At 40.7% G+C, this 12011-nt stretch overlaps 1 protein-coding gene across 1 annotated transcript in view; it reads right to left on the bottom strand.

Annotated features, from left to right (window-relative positions):
- LOC148083202 (synaptic vesicle glycoprotein 2A-like) overlaps positions 1–12011 on the bottom strand; it is a 29395-nt gene that overhangs the window by 13174 nt on the left and 4210 nt on the right. Inside the window, exons 2-4 of the mRNA XM_087786338.1 lie at positions 9233–9921; positions 6059–6239; positions 5845–5996 (exon numbers count right to left, since the gene is read on the bottom strand). Of these exons, the coding sequence (XP_087642464.1) occupies positions 5845–5996; positions 6059–6239; positions 9233–9836 (937 nt within the window). The 5' untranslated portion in view covers positions 9837–9921. The remainder of the gene's footprint in view (positions 1–5844; positions 5997–6058; positions 6240–9232; positions 9922–12011) is intronic.

Genomic DNA, 12011 nt, shown 5'->3' with positions numbered 1-12011 from the left:
GTAGTGTGTGAATAGAATGTGGATCGATGGACACTTTCCACCCTTAACGTCCTCCATCTTAGTGACGTAGAAGAAGCTAAACTGAAGCTACGTCACTGACGACTCGTCTATGTATCAGATACCGACGTAAATGTCTCGCGAAAACACTCATTTTACCACAAAACAACACAAAAATAGTAATAACACAATGAAACATAACTTGTTTCAATTGGAGAAAAGTGCTGTCAAGTGTCAGTGATAGTGTTTCAACGACTGGTTACAATCAGTGTCAAAAAGTAGTAGAAGAAGAAGCTGTCGTGTCATTTCCTGTTAGTGTGTAGCAGCAGAGTTTGATTTGAGACAGAACTACCCTGTCAAAATTTGAGCACTGGGCAAGTTCGTGCACTGCTTTACAGTACACTGTCTAAGTTCTCTAAGTGCACTGCTTTACAGTACACTGTCCAAGTTCTCTAAGTGCACTGCTTTACAGTACACTGTCCAAGTTCTCTAAGTGCACTGCTTTACAGTACACTGTCCAAGTTCTCTAAGTGCACTGCTTTACAGTACACTGTCCAAGTTCTCTAACTGCACTGCTTTACAGTACACTGTCTAAGTTCTCTAAGTGCACTGCTTTACAGTACACTGTCCAAGTTCTCTAAGTGCACTGCTTTACAGTACACTGTCCAAGTTCTCTAAGTGCACTGCTTTACAGTACAATGTCTAAGTTCTCTAAGTGCACTGCTTTACAGTACACTGTTCAAGTTCTCTAAGTGCACTGCTTTACAGTACACTGTCCAAGTTCTCTAAGTAAGTAAGTAAGTAAGTAATATATATTTATATAGCGCTTTTCGAGACCAGGGTCACAAAGCGCTTTAACAATCAAAACAATACTCAAAACAGTACATACTTCAAAGATCAAGACAACACCGAGAACAACACAGGAGTTCGAGAAATTCAAGGAAAAGCCTGCACAAATAGAAACGTCTTAAGGTGTTTCTTAAAGGAGTCAGTAGACTCCATCAAGCGCAAAGAGAGAGGAAGATTGTTCCAAAGCTTAGGAGCAACAGCCTGAAAAGATTTCTCTCCTCTGGTCCTGAGCCGTGTGCGTGGAACCATAAGTAGATTCTGATCCACAGACCTCAGAGCCCGAGCTGGGGTGTAAGGCTGGATCAGATCAGTGATGTAAGGAGGAGCCTGACCATGAATAGCTCTGAAAGTAAGAACCAGAATTTTAAAGTTGATCCTGAAAGAAACTGGAAGCCAGTGAAGAGTTTTAAGGATCGGAGAAATGTGAGTTCTTCTACTAGAGCGGGTCAGAATTCTCGCTGCAGAGTTCTGAATCAACTGCAGGCGAGACAGCTCCTTCTTGTTAAGACATGAAAACAAACTGTTACAATAGTCCAGACGAGAAGAAACAAACGCATGGATTACAAGCTCCAGATCATGTTGTGACAGCATTTTCCTAAGTTTAGAGATTTTTCTCAGTTGAAGGAAACAGTTTCTGGTCAGTTTTCTACAGTGTTGAACAAGAGACATGTCTTTATCAAATACAACACCCAGGTTTCTCAGGCTCAGTTTGACAGACTGACCTAAGTCACCCAAGTACTGACTCAACCCTGGAATCGTATCATCAGGAGCAATCACCAGAGTTTCAGTTTTGTCCACATTAAGCTGTAAAGTGTTTTCACTCAGCCATTGTTTGATTTCTAGCAAACAATTGACTAAGCTGTTCAGCCTTTGGGGCTCAGTTGGGTCAAAAGAGCAGTAGAGCTGGATGTCATCAGCAAAAATGTGATAAGAAACATCTGGAAATCTCTGAATGATTTTACCAAGGGGAATCAAGTACAGCAAAAACAATAAAGGACCCAGAACAGAACCTTGAGGGACTCCACACAACAGATCTGCCGATTCAGACCTCATTTGATTGGCAGATACACTAAAACTGCGCCCAGAAAGGTAAGATGAGAACCATTCTAACACAGACCCAGACAGTCCCACTTCATCCCTTAGTCTTCTCAGCAGGATCTGGTGATCAACTGTGTCAAAGGCTGACGACAGATCCAAGAGAACCAGAACAGTGAATTTACCAGAGTCAGCCGACATCATGATGTCACTGGACACTTTCAATAAAGCTGTCTCCGTAGAGTGATGTTTACGGAAGCCAGACTGAAACTTCTCATGGATGTCGCTCTGATCCAAGAACAAAGACAGCTGCTCGGACACCACCTTCTCCAAGATCTTGGACAAGAAAGGGAGCTTAGAAATAGGTCTGAAATTACTGAGGTCAGTTGGGTCTAAGCCTGGTTTTTTGAGCAGAGGCTCCACAATGGCATGTTTAAATGCATTGGGAAAAACCCCTGTGGAAAGGGAGAGGTTCACCATATTGGTAACCCAGGGGCCAATTACATCAAATACTTTGATAAAAAGCCTACAAGGAAGGACGTCATCTGAGCAAGAGGAGGGTTTCATCTTGTTCACTAGTGCTGAAATATCACCCAAAGATACAGCAGTGAAGGATGACCAAGAGGAGGAGATGGGCTCAGAGACAGTAGGGGTTCCCAACAAAGGGGGAGAGATTTTCTCTTTGATCAATTTAATTTTGTCAATGAAAAATCTCAACAATGCATTGCTGTCAGCTTCACAGAAGACCGGCGTGATTTAAGGAGCAGGAGACACGAGAGAATTAATCGTGTCAAACAAAACTTTGGGGTTTTTCCTATTTGCTGCTACCAGTTTTCTGATGTAATCAGATCTAGCAGTTTCTACCATCTCATTGTAAGAAGTCAACAGATCCCTGAGGTGAAGTCTGTGCACCTCAAGTTTAGTAGACTTCCAGAGACGCTCAGTCTTTCGACAAAGTCTCCTCAGACTCAGGAGATCTTCATTTGTCCAAGGGCACCGTTTTTTCTGAATTTTCAAGTTCGATTTAACAGGTGCCACTTGATCTAGTATTTCAACACAATGATCAGTAAAACAGTGAATCAAACTGTCCACATCTGGACAGTCATCAAAGGAAAGACGGTCAAACATAGCAGAAAAACTGTCTGCAGTATCGGCTGAGATGACACGCCTCTGAGACCTAACTTTCAAAGGCTTAGGTTCAGGGATGAAGTCCAGGTTGAACAAGACAAGAGAATGATCACTCAGATGGACATCATGTACAGATACATTAGAAATGTTCAGGCCAAGAGTAAAAACTAAGTCTAAAATGTGGCCTTTTTGATGAGTGGGTTCAGAAACATGTTGCTCAAAATTAAAGGCTTCAGTTAAAGTTAAAAGTTCTTTAGCAGAACAAGATGTGACGTCATCAACATGAAGATTAAAGTCTCCAAGAATAAGAACAGATTCCATCTGAATAATGGAAGATAAGAAGTCACTAAAGTCTTTCAAGAACATCGCCGCAGGACCAGGCGGACGGTAGATTGACACACAATAGAAAGGTCTTGTAGAACCAACCAAGATCATCTGAGACTCAAAAGAAGTGAATTCCTGTGTCTGAATCACTTTGCAAGAACAACTCTCCCTAAAAACAGTAGCAAGACCTCCTCCACGACCAGAGAGGCGAGGCTTCCCCAGGACAGCGCTCCCTACTGGACAGAGTTCGTTCAGATGAATAAACTCTTCCTCTCTCTGCCAAGTCTCAGAAAGACATAATAAATCCAAATTAACTCTTGTGAAAAGATCATTAAGAATAAAGGATTTATTAGTAATGGAGCGAACATTAAGAAGTCCCACATTCAGCACCGATGACGTCACTGACGACGTCACTGACGACGCCGCGTCACTGACAGGCGCGCAGAGCGGGATCTTTTGAAGCGAACAGCGGTCACGTGGGTACCAGCTGTCACTGAAGTTCAACTCGGTTGTAAAAGTCGAATTAAAGAGAGGAAATGAAAAAATCTTACCACCTTTCGTTGAGGTCTGGACAGACGGCAGCGCTGATGTGTCGTCACACACAGTGAGAGGAATGTCGATCAAACACCGATGACGTTCGATGACGTCAGAGTTGTTCCGAGCGATCGCGACTGCGCGTCTCATCCTGACCTGTACTCCAGCCCGACTCGATCCCTTGTGGAAATCGCCCGGTACTCGAGAGATCAAACGATATTCCACAGAGTCCGAGTCGATGAGAAGCGGAGCCGGAAACACGTTCACCGGACGTTGGTAACGGTCGCGAGTGAAGTCCTCCATCGACTCTCTGATGTTGAAAAGAGCATCACGATCATAGATCCGAGATGCTTGAGACATATCTTAAGTGATATGAGCATAATATCCGGACAAGTAGTCGTTAAAACGACTGTTTTTGGCAATTATTGCAGGAGCTCACGTTTCAAGCAGCCGATCAAAGGCTCACCGGAAGCGGAAGTGAAGCGGAAGCAGTGCACTGCTTTACAGTACACTGTCTTAGTTCTCTAAGTGCACTGCTTTACAGTACACTGTCCAAGTTCTCTAAGTGCACTGCTTTACAGTACACTGTCCAAGTTCTCTAAGTGCACTGCTTTACAGTACACTGTCCAAGTTCTCTAAGTGCACTGCTTTACAGTACACTTTCCAAGTTCTCTAAGTGCACTGCTTTACGGTACACTGTCCAAGTTCTCTAAGTGCACTGCTTTACAGTACACTGTCTAAGTTCTCTAAGTGCACTGCTTTACAGTACACTGTCCAAGTTCTCTAAGTGCACTGCTTTACAGTACACTGTCCAAGTTCTCTAAGTGCACTGCTTTACAGTACACTGTCCAAGTTCTCTAAGTGCACTGCTTTACAGTACACTGTCTAAGTTCTCTAAGTGCACTGCTTTACAGTACACTGTCCAAGTTCTCTAAGTGCACTGCTTTACAGTACACTGTCCAAGTTCTCTAAGTGCACTGCTTTACAGTACACTGTCTAAGTTCTCTAAGTGCACTGCTTTACAGTACAATGTCCAAGTTCTATAAGTGCACTGCTTTACAGTACACTGTCCAAGTTCTCTAAGTGCACTGCTTTACAGTACACTGTCCAAGTTCTCTAAGTGCACTGCTTTACAGTACACTGTCCAAGTTCTCTTAGTGCACTGCTTTACAGTACAGTGTAAAACAGTGAATTTAGAGAAGTGCACTGCTTTACAGTACAGTGTAAAACAGTGAACTTAGAGAAGTGCACTGCTTTACAGTACAGTGTAGAACAGTGCACTTAGAGAAGTGCATGATTCAGGACACAGCATAGTTTTGTTCATAGTCTTTCTCTTCCTGCTCTTTGGAGATATTCATTTATTTCATTATTTCTGCCACTGATATAAATGTCAGCCCTTATGCCGATTTAATTTGACTCACAGCAACAGTTATTAACTTCTTAATTAACAAACAAGCTTTGTCTAAATGTCAGACAAGCTTATTAAGAAAAGAAAAAGAAAATAATAAAAATCAAAGCCTTGACGCTGATTATTAAAACGGCAAAATCATTTTCACTTTTGTTTTTAATCTCATAAAAACCTCTGGATTAGATCTTATAGCATGAAGTCAATGTTTATCTTTGGCCCTCGATTGTTTTCACGCCTTTAAATGTGAACCTCTTCGGAAAAAAACAGTTTGGACACATGTTTTATAAAGTTTGAGTTCAGATTCAGTCTCCGTCTAAAAAGTTGAATCCCATTTAAACTAGAATAAAAAAATGAATTTAAATGTTGAAACGGAATAATAACGGAATTTACAAACAGGAATCATATTATTTATACTCTTTAAATGTTGTAAATGCTGTAAAACGACCTTTAAATCTTGAATCTTTGATATTATTTGACATTTAAAATAAAGAGAACATTCAGTCCAGACACAAAGATGTTAACAAGTGTTGTCGTAGAAAGCGTGTGTTACTACACAAGAAAACATTTACCGTAGTGCGGGATGATGGCCCAGGCCATGGCCGAGGCGTATATTCCTCCGATCATCCAGAACATGCAGAGCCAGCTCAGGTGCTCGCCACGCTTCTCTTGCGACAGGAATTCCGAGTAGTAGGAGAAAACGATGGGGATGGAACCTCCGATCCTGCGACAGAACAGAAGCCGGTGAGGCCGGAGCCCTCGTGACCCGATTGCGACGGAACCTACCCGACCCCGGAGAGGAGCCTGCAGAACAGGAAGGTGCTGTAACCCTGGACGAAGGAGGAGAAGAAGGAGAAGATGCTGTTGATGGAGAGGGAGATGAGGAGCGACTGGCGGCGGCCGATCCGGTCGGCCATGGCCCCCCAGAGGAAGGCTCCCACCATCATCCCGAAGTATACGATCAGACCTGAAAAATACAGAAAAATGTTTCAGTTTCAGTGAGTACGGGTTGTAGACGATACTAGGTCACTTTAAAACTTCATTATTCAAGGTCACTTAGAAACTGGCAAATAAGTTACACTCTGGGTTTTGTGAAAGTGATTTAACCCTTGTCTTATATCCGGGTCAAGGTGACCCGAAGCCCACAAGGGATAAAAAAAAAAAAACACATTTGTCTTCAGGCCTTCGGGTCACCTTGACCCGGAGATAACACAAGGGTTAAGAAGAATGTGGGATGTGTTTGGAAGTATATCAGTGCCGTCAGAATATTGACCGGTTGAATTTAAAATGTAAAATTTGAAACTTGATAAATGAAATTTTGCTTTAAAATTGATGAGTCATGTGAAAATTAGAGTTTGTGTTTATTGAAAAATTAAATCCATACTTTTCTACATGGAAAGGTAGTTGTTTTTCTGTGTTCTAATAATTAAATTAAATATTACATTCCTTAAAGGATAGTTTTATATACTGTATATATATACATGATCCGGATCTTATAATCCATGTGTTTGTATCGTTTACACTATTGTAACAGTTTGTTTTCGTGTCTAAACAAGAAGGATGTGTCTCGCCTGCAGTTCATACAAAACTCTGCAGCCAGAATTCTGATCCGCTCTAGTAGAAGAACTCTGTGTTTGATGATCTACTGACTCCTTCAAGAAACATCTGTGTTTGATGATCTACTGACTCCTTCAAGAAACATGTGTGTTTGATGATCTACTGACTCCTTCAAGAAACATGTGTGTTTGATGATCTACTGACTCCTTCAAGAAACATCTATGTTTGATGATCTACTGACTCCTTCAAGAAACATGTGTGTTTGATGATCTACTGACTCCTTCAAGAAACATCTCTGTGTTTGATGATCTACTGACTCCTTCAAGAAACATCTGTGTTTGATGATCTACTGACTCCTTCAAGAAACATCTGTGTTTGATGATCTACTGACTCCTTCAAGAAACATCTGTGTTTGATGATCTACTGACTCCTTCAAGAAACATCTCTGTGTTTGATGATCTACTGACTCATTCAAGAAACATCTGTGTTTGATGATCTACTGACTCCTTCAAGAAACATCTGTGTTTGATGATCTACTGACTCCTTCAACAAACATCTGTGTTTGATGATCTACTGACTCCTTCAAGAAACATCTGTGTTTGATGATCTACTGACTCCTTCAAGAAACATGTGTGTTTGATGATCTACTGACTCCTTCAAGAAACATGTGTGTTTGATGATCTACTGACTCCTTCAAGAAACATCTGTGTTTGATGATCTACTGACTCCTTCAAGAAACATCTGTGTTTGATGATCTACTGACTCCTTCAACAAACATCTGTGTTTGATGATCTACTGACTCCTTCAAGAAACATCTGTGTTTGATGATCTACTGACTCTTTCAAGAAACATCTGTGTTTGATGATCTACTGACTCCTTCAAGAAACATCTGTGTTTGATGATCTACTGACTCCTTCAAGAAACATGTGTGTTTGATGATCTACTGACTCCTTCAAGAAACATGTGTGTTTGATGATCTACTGACTCCTTCAAGAAACATGTGTGTTTGATGATCTACTGACTCCTTCAAGAAACATCTGTGTTTGATGATCTACTGACTCCTTCAACAAACATCTGTGTTTGATGATCTACTGACTCCTTCAAGAAACATCTGTGTTTGATGATCTACTGACTCCTTCAAGAAACATCTGTGTTTGATGATCTACTGACTCCTTCAAGAAACATGTGTGTTTGATGATCTACTGACTCCTTCAAGAAACATGTGTGTTTGATGATCTACTGACTCCTTCAAGAAACATGTGTGTTTGATGATCTACTGACTCCTTCAAGAAACATGTGTGTTTGATGATCTACTGACTCCTTCAAGAAACATCTGAAGACACTTTTATTTTCCCGGATTTTCTGGAACTCCTGTGTTTGTCTTATGTGTCTTGATCTCTTAAAGTATATAGTTTAACTGTGTATTGTTCTGTTTGTTAAAGTGCTTTGTGAGCCTGGTCTAGAAACATCTTTACAAATGACCTTTACTTACTTACTTACATTTTACATTTTTAAATTGAACAGGAACTAGAATATCAAACATTATGTGTATAATTTATTTAGTAAATATTCTCATTTTAATTTAATCATTCAAAAAAAGAAAAAAAATGATGATTTGATTCTTAGAAAAACTTAAATTGTTCAATTCAACCATTAAATATTGTTATGACACTGATGTACTTCCATATATTGTTATGACACTGATGTACTTCCATATATTGTTATGACACTGATGTACTTCCATATATTGTTATGGCACTGATGTACTTCCATATATTGTTATGACACTGATGTACTTCCATATATTGTTATGATACTGATATACTTCCATATATTGTTATGGCACTGATGTACTTCCATATATTGTTATGGCACTGCTGTACTTCCATATATTGTTATGGCACTGATGTACTTCCATATATTGTTATGATACTGATATACTTCCATGTATTGTTATGACACTGCTGTACTTCCATATATTGTTATGGCACTGATGTACTTCCATATATTGTTATGGCACTGATGTACTTCCATATATTGTTATGACACTGATGTACTTCCATATATTGTTATGACACTGATGTACTTCCATATATTGTTATGACACTGATGTACTTCCATATATTGTTATGGCATATTGTTATGGCACTGATGTACTTCCATATATTGTTATGGCACTGATGTACTTCCATATATTGTTATGGCACTGATGTACTTCCATATATTGTTATGGCACTGATGTACTTCCATATATTGTTATGGCACTGATGTACTTCCATATATTGTTATGTCACTGATGTACTTCATTGGCTTCATGTCCTGAGTCTTACTACACAACAAGTCAATACCTGTATAAACCTGATCTCATTGGGTGTTGACGATGTGTGGACAGCGGTTTCTTACCCAGCATGCTCTTGTTTGGTTCAGACAGGCACATGTCCTTCTCGGCGCTCGGGAGGACGAACCCAACCACGAAGATCTCCACGCCGTCCGCCATGAGCGCGAGTCCCAGCACGAAGTACAGGGTCCACTGGAACTTGCCGTGACCGCACTCCTGCAGGATGGTCTCGTACTGCTGGGCCAGCTCCTCCTGGTCCTTCCTCCTCTCCGCCTCGGACACGCCCACGTCCCTGAACTGCTGGGCCCTCACCGAGTCGGGACCTCCGGCCAGGCTGTCCTTGCCGGACTCGGCCCGGGGGATCCCCTGGTACTCGCCCTCGTAGATCTCATCGTCCTCGTCGTGGCCCTCGGTGGAGTCGCTGTGGCCCCCCTCGTCGTCGTTGGCCGCCTGGCTGTCCCCGCGGTAGTAGCCTCCGTCCTGGCTCCCCTGCGTGGGGAACTCGTCGTCGTCGTCCTCCTCGAAGCGGCTGTAGGAGCGCCGGCTGTACTCGTCGCCCATGCGGTCCACGGTGCGACCCACCTTCTTCGAGGCCTGACGCTTGACCTCTTTGGCGATATCTTTGGCACCTTTTATGAAGGCAGTCCGGTTCTGGTAGTTCTCTTCCATTCTGTGACGAGGTCGGACGCGGCTTTGGGAAACGGGACCGGCTCCGGTCGTGGATCAGGACTCACCGTTGGACCTCCACGAATCTCTGCAACGATAGAAGCGGCCGTCATGGCAAGGTCCACAAAAGTAATGGATGTTTAGTTTGTAAACTTTTCAAATACGTGTCGAAAAAATCCCTTTCACGCGACAAATTCATGAAACTTTTCCAAACTGAATATTTTAACACATACTCACACAATTAATACTCTCTTAGTAATCGATGCAACTTTAACAACTTGTAAATGCGACAAGTAGATACACAAGGATCAATAAACAACATTAATTTATCTCAACTACCAAACTCAACATTGCATTTAAGGTTCGATCCTTGTCAACAACCCTCTAACGGTGACCCGAATGAGGCTTTGCCGCCCAGCCAACCAAAAATTGCTGTTCATTACTTTTGACATGGAAAAGTGCGTTTATATACTTGTAGAATAGTATTGTAGCGTCAGCCGTCACTCAGCTGAGCAGTGTGTAGAAAGGCATCATGGGAGTTCAGTGTTATGTTGGCACCATAAGTCAGGTAGTTTGCGGTAATTCTGTCCTCCCACAAAGTTCTGTGGTTTTGTTGATAATTTGATGTTCAAATAAATCATCTCAATGATTAAAGACAAGAGACTTTGCTGTTTTTGCAGTTTATATACAATATATATTCAAGAAGTACTGTGTGACAAAACAAAATTGTATTTACCAAACTTTCTGTCAAAGGAAGTATGAGTCTGACTATCATTATTAGATTAGATTACATTAGATTAGACTTTATTAAAACCTCTGGAGATCTTCCTTGGCAAATTGGGTTTGCAGTTCACAGCAGACGATAGTTTCAAGAACAGAAGAACAAAGTGCAAATAAAAAGAACAAAGTGCAAGGGATGACAAAGTGCAACTATAAAGAAGGAAATAACACAAAAAAAAGGATACAAAAGTCGACGCCCGTGTCGTCTGAGTACTTGACTCTGGTGTTGTAGTATTTACAGACCACATGACTCTTGACGAAGTCGTAACTGCTTTCATTTGTTTTCAAACCAAAATATGTCCAAACATCAGCTTTAAAAGCTGCTGGAGTCACTGTATCCTCTCGTCCTCAGTCATCGACAGGATCTAGCAGGATTTCATTCTTCTTTATCTGATACCATATGTATCACGTAACAGGGACAACGATACGGTGTATTATGATGTATAACAATGCATTGTGATAGTGTAGTAACAAGTATATATGTGTAGTATTGTCCAGTACTTGACTCTGGTGTTGTAGTATTTACAGACCACATGACTCTTGACGAAGTCGTAACTGCTTTCATTTGTTTTCGAACCAAAATATGTCCAAACACCAGCTTTTAAAGATGCTGGAGTCGACTGTATCCTCTCGTCCTCAGTCATGGCCGGGATCTAATCCTTCCTTTATCTGCTGAGGACGTAATGACTGCTGCCATCTAGCGGCCAGAAAGTTAATGCAGTGTTGTCGAAATATCAATACACTTGTTGTATGTCATTATTACAGTTGCTGTATGTGATTGTTGTGTTGTAAGAATTCATTTTTAAATACAATTTACATCCCATAATAAGTAAGTAAGTTAGCACTTTTCTACTTCTCTACACTGACTACTATATTAATATTTCTAAATTAAAGCTCCTTGTTTCTATGTATTTTATGTATGTTTAAAGTCGGATGTCTGAATGAAATTTCAATATATTGCATTTTTATGCTGATTAATGACGGTAAAAAGACACTTGAATATTCATAAATATCAAAAAAATTCCAGAATACATTATTTATTTTCATTTATTATATGCAAAATGTAGTTTAATGTTTATTTAATTTGTCCTTCACTTACTACAAGTTGTACGACTTCATAAGTCGCCTCCTTTTTAAGATAATTATTGATGTAACACTGTATAAATAAATGGTAATTAAAGAAAGAAAGAAGGTTTTTTTGTTTTTAGTAAAAGACGTGAAGGAAAAAGGATTATCATTTCAGATTAAATCATTAAAAACATGGAATGAATGTCTCACGAGAATAGATAAAATCATTTAGACCACAATGATAGGATCAGAGGAAACACTAGTATTTGAGTCTCAGTCGTGTCCTCGCGGCTCGTGTGGATCCAGGACTCTGTGTTCACGACGATTACG

The sequence above is a fragment of the Callionymus lyra genome, chromosome 3, assembly GCF_982586985.1.
Source record: "Callionymus lyra chromosome 3, fCalLyr1.hap1.1, whole genome shotgun sequence".
NCBI lineage: Eukaryota > Metazoa > Chordata > Actinopteri > Syngnathiformes > Callionymidae > Callionymus > Callionymus lyra.
This window is presented reverse-complemented; position numbering and strand designations above follow the sequence as displayed.